The 7,586-nt window shown below is 43.5% G+C and overlaps 1 protein-coding gene across 2 annotated transcripts; it reads right to left on the bottom strand.

Annotated features, from left to right (window-relative positions):
• Positions 1–2,576: 2,576 nt before the first annotated feature.
• LOC129380379 (uncharacterized) lies at positions 2,577–6,909 on the bottom strand. Of its 2 annotated transcripts, none has more exons than XM_055061183.2 (2): positions 6,316–6,909; positions 2,577–6,226 (listed from the first exon to the last, which is right to left on the bottom strand). In XM_055061183.2, the coding sequence occupies exons 1-2, from the start codon at positions 6,842–6,844 to the stop codon at positions 6,075–6,077; spliced, it is 681 nt and encodes a 226-aa protein (XP_054917158.2). In that variant the 5' UTR covers positions 6,845–6,909; the 3' UTR covers positions 2,577–6,074. The 2 variants fall into 2 exon arrangements, with proteins under 2 accessions (XP_054917158.2, XP_054917159.2); XM_055061184.2 differs by having other exon boundaries at positions 2,577–3,617; positions 6,316–6,908.
• Positions 6,910–7,586: the final 677 nt, after the last annotated feature.

Genomic DNA, 7,586 nt, shown 5'->3' with positions numbered 1-7,586 from the left:
CACAAGTCTTGCAGCGAAATGTCTATGGGATACCCAGAAAATGTTCTAGAAAAAAATGTATGCATAGTGCATGCAAAAATGTAATCTGGATGATTGAATTGTGTTACAATTCTTTAAAGTATGCTCAGATTAGGTACAGGGGCCCAATACTTGATCACCTATGCAACAGTGAAAGACAATCGAACAGTAAATGTGTGTTGTGCTTTTCAAGTGAGTTCATTGCAAAACTGTAATCTGGACTTGAGTGTTGGGTTGTTATAGAGTGCTGCCCTTTAGCATGAATTTTTTAAATGCTGTCTCTGTTCATTTGTGTTCATGACGAATAAAAATTGTAGACAAAGCTATACCTTGCCTCAATTTTGACAGTGACAAGCACCTGATCAAGGAGGAGTATTTAAAAAGACTCGCCTAGGAATTAATTGGCACATACTTAACGTAGTTAGTGCAAAAAGAAACTTGTGTGTAGGCTAGTTTGTTCTTGAACATGGAAGCCAAGTTGTGCTGCATAGCTGATGCAAAATACTCCTAAATAAGAATGTGAAGGCGCTCAACATGGTGCACAGTCATCTTCTGTGTTTCATATTAACTATGCAGTGCAAGTTGGTTTTATAGCAGGTGAGTGTTATGCATCTGCAAAAAAATAAGAAGTTATAGCTTATATGCTGCACTGGCCTGTTACATACACAATGCCAGCTTTGCAAGAAACTAAATATGTGTAATCAATCTTTTATTGGCAGAACCATTACAGCAAAATATACAAGTCTGATTTTCCATCTTAGACAATAGTGTAATATTTAGATAGAGGTACAGACGCTCCTGATGACTTGATGGTAGTGTGAGTGCATGCAGCTGGTACATCAGCGGACCTGTACAAGAGGGAAAAAAACACAGGTGAAGTACAAAGGATTAAAAAGAATCTGTAACTTGCACTCTGAGATGTGACAACAACCTTGTGACAACTGTGACAACCTGAGTGCTGCTGTTGAGGATTTTCTTAGCCTGTTGGTCCACGGGCACAAGTGCCTGTCTTGCATGAAGGTGCTTAGCGCAGCTTCATGACAAGAGTTTTCTCTATCCGCCACCCGAGAACGCGCTCTGTAGCGGTCAGGCTCCGCCGAGAGACTTGCGGCAACGGGAAGGTAATGGGGCAATGTCAGTACAGATTTCGGTTGCTAAAGCAGTACCAGACCGATGGCAAGCAAATTTTGTAACACAGTTGAATATCCAAAATACTTGCTACTACTTAGAAGCAGATTGATCAGGTTTTGAAATTGATTAATACAAAGTGAACCTGCCCACATTAAAGCTTCAACCACAAGAAACACAATCCTGATGGATTGTTGACGCCAGCTGCCATCGTCAAGAGCGATGAGATGCTGGGGTTGATGCTCTAGATGCTGAATTGTGCCCACGTCAAATCAAATAGCCGGCCAAAAATATGTTGGAAACTTGTTCCTTGTGGTTGGGCCTTAGCAATCCCGATGCCGCAGGTAACCATAAAGCAGTTGCACAGCTGCTAATGGATCTAAGTTAATGCATTGATAATGAACAAATAAACCTCTTAACAGCATTGAAGTATACAGGCATATTGCTAACGGGGCTCTGGAACAATAAAAGTTTCACGTCACCGGTTTGTGTCAGTGTTTACTGGTAGCTTGTAGATACACTGAAACCTGATTATAACAAACTGGCCTATGCACTAAAAATAGGTTCATTATATCAGGTAATTCTTTAAATCCAAACGCGCCTATAACGAAAGGAAACAAACTTTTGTATTGTGTTTGTCCTACATGAATTTGTTGTCCTCAGTGGAAAAATTAAGTCAGAGTTACCTGCATTTTTGTAAACAAAACCATGCATAGTAGACAGCAATTTTTAGCCTTAAACAGCTTGCCAGTCACTCAAAATAGAGACTCGATAGGAGCTTGCTTGAAGTATACTGCTGGTATGTTTCCGAGTATTCTAACATTTAGGCACAATTTCTTAAAAAAGTACGAAAAAAAAGGCCTCTGATACAAGTGAGTGTTTTGCATGAGTATCACTCAGGAAGTTTTGTGTGTGCAATATACAGGATAATTCACTTTATGCTGGTTTGTTATAGTCAGGTTTGGCTAAAGCTGTACAAACAGAAAAATGCTACGTACAAGTATGGATTTTTTCCTTGGCACTAGCCAAACATGAGTTAGAGCACACAATTACTTTTTTATCCATATTATCGGTAAAAGGCGAAGGCATTCCCTGTGAAAGGTTTTTGAACAATATGCACAAGAAATGTCCAGTACTTTTCTGCCATACAGCGGTTGCCTGCATACACAATGCAACTTATAAATACAGTAATTAAGTTATGGGGTTTTACGTGCCAAAACCACTTTCTGATTATGAGGCACGCCGTAGTGGAGGACTCCGGAAATTTCGACCACCTGGGGTTCTTTAACGTGCACCTAAATCTAAGTACACGGGTGTTTTCGCATTTCGCCCCCATCGAAATGCGGCCGCCGTGGCCGGGATTCGATCCCGCGACCTCGTGCTCAGCAGCCTAACACCATAGCCACTGAGCAACCACGGCGGGTAACTTATAAATACAATCTTTTGGCCGCACACGAATAGTGGGGGAGCTTGTGAGTGGAAAATCTTCCATGTTGCCTTTTTGTATGCATTTCAGCAAATGTCTGCGCAGCATACTCTGACTAAGGTTTAAATTTTCTGGTCTCCTATCTGATGCTAAATAATACATATTTGCAATTGCAAACAAGCCACAGTCAAGCGTGTTGCACTGGTTTTGTGCCCCTTTAGTGCAAATGGTCAGCGTTGGTGACTGCAATTTTACCATGTGACAGATTTGCCTGATGGCATCAGATGGAGTACCTTGGTCAATTGAGTCATATACAAAGACTGTGTTTTCATCAGCGTCAACATTGGTTACCGTAAGCCAGTGATCGGGATTTCGGACATGCAAGATTTGAATAAAAGGGCTTTCTACTTTAGTAAATAGTAAACGATGGCCAAGTAGCACATCTTGAAAGCCATCCCAGTGAGGAAACTTTTCATGAATCAAGCATTGTGCTACGTTAATCACGCTGTCTGATATTGAGGTGCCCTGTACTAAAGCATTTAAATCGGCATCTGAAAGAGAGTAGCGTTTGCAGACATTTAACATGTCTGCTGTCACCATTGCAAGGCTTACCATTTGCTTTTGCGATGGCAAAAACTTGCGCTTAACAGCTTTGACTTTCTTTGGCCGTCCTCTTCTTGCTTTTACCAAAGGTACAACAAGTTTTGTACCATTCGAATGCCTGCAACTGCTCGTAGCAGTCAATTGGGGTAATGGAGCTGGTGTACCTCGTAAGCTAACTGTAATTTGATTACTAGGAAAGGTGGCTAAGTTTCTGAAGAATGCCTCGCATGATGCAAGTTTTTCCATTAGCTCCTTCTCACCACAATTAGATAATACATTAGCCACAGTCTTGAACATTTCACAAAGCCTCTTGTAGGTGTAAGAATACTTTTCTTGAGCAGTGTCGAGCTTCACAGATGGCAGCAGCTGAATGCTGCTTGTTACCACTGGTGTGGCACTTGAGACCATGCAGCTGTCACTCAGGAAATGATCCTTACACCACCTGTCCGGTATGCATGCTTTGTCAAAAAGGTCTTGCTGGGCAAAATGGCGAGCTGCTATAATGTGTGCACAAGGCAAACTGTACTGATTATAAAAAGCACACATGCAACGCGTCAGGCATAATGAAACACTGTGCTCAGAACTTGCTGAAGCCACTACATAAGAATTAGCAGTGGAAGTAACCAGATAACCTACTTCTTTAAACCGTTCATACTGCTCAAGTACTTTACTTGTGGCCTCAGAAGTGCAATTACGGGCCAAGTCTAGTTGAAATGGCTCACTGACATCATTTACATTTAGGTTCAGCTTCATTTCCTTAAACTTGGAAAATTTTAGAGATAAGAAATCCTTCTCAATATAACTTACTAATGCTTCTATGGCTTGAACCAAATGCATGCTTGAAGTGAGATAACTTTTAATCTTTTGATTGTGACACTCTATGCGATTGTTCGTGTTATTACCAAATGTAGGAAGTTTCTGCCGATATCCATGTACCCACATTTCTTTACAGGAGTGCCAGTTCTGCATGTAATAAGAAATAAAATCTTTAGACGCCATAGCTTCGAGCTCAGCAAGCCTGTCTAAGTAGTCCTGCACAGTGAAGGAATAAACAATTTTTTTTAACAGAGGGAGTAACTGATCACGCTGCAGTCTAGCTTTCTCATTGACTTTTTGCTGAAAGCATTGCAGCACATGGCATGTACACAACAAAATTTCAGAATTAGGAAGAATCTTGGTCAAAATGCGTAGCTCGTTCATGTCTTTATCTATCATGACTACTCTGCAAGCAGATACAATGAACGGGTTAAACTCTGCAAACTTGGCAAACATAGCCTGCACAATTTCAGTCGTTTCATTTTGCAAAAAGGCATAACACACAGGTCTCCCACGACCTCCACCATCTTCAACCAATATAGAGTACAAGATATAGCCTTCAATGTTTACTTTATATGTTCCATCAATGAATAAAATCTCTGGGTACTTTTCCAAAATCTCACGCATGTGCGTTGTCTGAAATAGCACAAATTGCAGGTTATTACTTTGATTCTTTTCATAGTGAATGACCCAGTTTGGATTATTTGCTAACAAGGTGTCTATTTTTTCTAAAACCATTTCTCCGTGAGCCTGCTCGTTGCGAATAGGAATAGAAAACCCTTGCTTGTAATTGTTAACATCTTTTGTAGTTAATTTCTTGCCCGTTTTCTGCTCGACCAAATTTTTAAAATACTTTGGGCCAATATTACATTTGGCAAAATCAAAGAATTCTACCTTCTCTGCATCGTTTAAAAGCCTGCTTTGAGGATACAAGTCATAATACTTCGTGGCTTGATTATGCTTAGCTTGCAGCTTGGTTATTTTGTAGTGAAGAGTAGGTGATTTGCACAGGCTTACTGAAACTGCCATTTCACAACCAGTACCATTGTATGCTTGCTTGGGTCGCTTTCCTGTGCCTCTTGGTTTTATAGCACGACCATGAACACAGCTATATGAAATCCTGATATACTCAAACTCTTTAGATTCTGTTGTAAATGGACTTCTATGAGACCTATTTATTGTGACTATGTGCTTGCCCTCCCTGCACCATTCATCAAAGCTTTGCCTAAAAGAAATAAAATTATCAAATGTTGCATTTAAATAAACTTTGCTGCCTCCACCATGCAATAAAGTGACAGTGTTAGGAACTCTGGTTGTGTTAGCACCAGCTCCTTCACAAACAGCCTGGGCATCAGAGCTGGCAGGCCTGCAGCTAGATGTCAAAGCAACCTCACAACACCTACGTCGCGTGGGAGCAATGCACGCAGCTTTGTCAAGGTCACCAGCCTCTGTGCCAGGATTGCTCGTCATCTGCCCTCCATCTTGCATTGTTTCTGACCTACAGCACTTGCAGACAATGACCTCATTTGGAACACCATTTATGACAGGTTTGCACTCAGCCATAGCAACTACCAAGCAGTCTTTATTCTGCCTGCTAGCCACATGCTGCACCTTGCCAAAACTATCACAAATGGCGTCATGAGGGGCACTGGCTTGTCCTTCAAGCTTGCTACCAGAGACAGCAGAACGAGCAGCCTCAGACTTTATACTGTCAATGCATGTCTGTTTCTGGCTTACAACTGCTCTCAAAGGTGAAGCGAACTTCAAGAACTTGGCAGCTGTCACAGCAAGAACTTTGCCTTTCCTGTCTGCAGCCAGGTCACAGCTCCATTCTTGCTTGTGCAGTGCTGCAGCCTTCCGCCTCCTCCTCGATACTACCAGTTTCCACTCCCTGTCGCCACAGTGGGAGACAGCCTCTAGCACAGCTGCTTCTTGAGCACTGGCCTCTCCTTCCCCCACAGGTGAGCACACAACAGGAGCACTCTCATGCTTTTGTGTGGCTCTCCTAGTTTTCCAGACACAAGTGGTGCTTGCACCTCGACCAGGGATCATTGGCTCAGCAGACCTCCCCTCGGCTTTTCCCCTACTTGGTACACTTGTGCCATGGAAAGTGGGGGAAGGCAGGCTGTCCCAGGTGAACCAAGCCTTGCTTCCCTTGCAACGGACACGGACACCGCCAACAAGTGAAAATCCAGCACCTTGAAGGGTTCTGGTAGGCTGGTTGGTGCCGTGCCTCTGCAAGGGAGCAGTGCTGGCTTTCCAGACAGGAGCTGGTGCTGTGGAAGGTCCACTTGCTGCTTGCGAAGAAATTAAAATATGCAAACCAAGCGGGGGAAAGTCAGCCTCGGAGATGGCAGGGATGCTGTCCTGCCGAGTCCAACTGGTCCATGAAGAAGGTGCCTGGGTCTCCTTGTAGGACTGCTGGATGCGGCTTCTCTCCAGATGGATGGACAGGGTGCAGGCCCCCTGGTACAGGAAGTCTGCCAGCACCTTGTTACCAAAGCGGCTCGGGTGGACACCATCTCTGCTCAGGCAACTGGGCCAGTTGTCCACGAGACCACCCAGGAATGTGTAGCCGCACTCGTGGCAGTACTGCATCAGGGCAGTGTTAATCTTTTTGTAGTTATCATTCAGGTTATGCAACCATGAGGACTGAGCTTCCCATGAGCTGTACTGATTCTGCCCCCGAGGAAGAATGGCAGAAAAAGCTACATGCACCATGGGATTTCTCTCAATGATCCCCTGAGCGAGCTGGCGATACTTGTCCATGCACACGCTGACACTGTCAACAGTGTTGTTAGTGCCAACGTGCACAATGAAAACATCAAAACCAGCTAGCTTGTCAGCAATCATTGACAGCAAATGCTCAATCCTTACTCCTCTATGCGCGGCAAGACTGACTGACAAACTACGACGCGATGGGAAATACTGGTCTGAGTATTTCACCATCGAGTCACCGGCAACCAAAACACGTGTCATGTTGCAAGCAGTGCAATCCAAAACGACACCTAGAAAAAAAAAGACTGCGAGAAAATAAATCTGAGCTTTTTCACAAACGAAAGGAGGCTACCTTCTAGTCAGCACTATATATACGTTGAATCCTAGAAATCCGCGCTAGGGTTGAACAAAGCAAGCGGTCGCGAACAAGGACAGCAAGATCGGCAAATACGCGACAAACAATCAAAATACCATTAAAATACTTATTAGAATAGATATAAATAACGCTAGCAAATATAAAATAACCCTGCAAAGCAGCTTTCGCGTATATAAAAGGATGATGTCAAAGGCTTGCGAGGATGTAGCAGAACCAGGCCTTGGGTCCAGCACCAGCGGCAGCAGAAAAGCACGACCCGCAAGCGCGGCTGACGGGATGCGTACTGAATGTCACGTGCGAACAAGCAATCAAACCACGCGCCCTCGTAAAAACGGAAATACGCGTGCATGTGACGTTGACATTTAGTGACGTCACTTCCGTGCGTTGCAGGAGTCGATTCTGTGTGGAGTCGTCTGGGGAGCACCGCGTTGCACCAGTCTTTGCCAAAAGAAAATGTTGTAATGAATTCTGCTCAATCCTTTTACAAAATAATAATTATAC

This window comes from Dermacentor andersoni, chromosome 1, assembly GCF_023375885.2.
Source record: "Dermacentor andersoni chromosome 1, qqDerAnde1_hic_scaffold, whole genome shotgun sequence".
NCBI classification, from domain to species: Eukaryota; Metazoa; Arthropoda; class Arachnida; order Ixodida; family Ixodidae; genus Dermacentor; species Dermacentor andersoni.
The sequence above is the reverse complement of the archived record's forward strand: the minus strand, read 5'-3'. Positions and strand labels throughout refer to the sequence as shown.

What these genes read in the sequence shown, in the direction of transcription:
- LOC129380379 (XM_055061183.2), bottom strand. Translation starts at nt 6,844, where the DNA reads ATGATTGCTGACAAGCTAGCTGGTTTTGATGTTTTCATTGTGCACGTT. An exon ending in GGCTGACTTTCCCCCGCTTG is followed by an intron (nt 6,227 to 6,315) that starts GTTTGCATATTT and finishes GCTCCCTTGCAG; the next exon opens with AGGCACGGCACCAACCAGCC.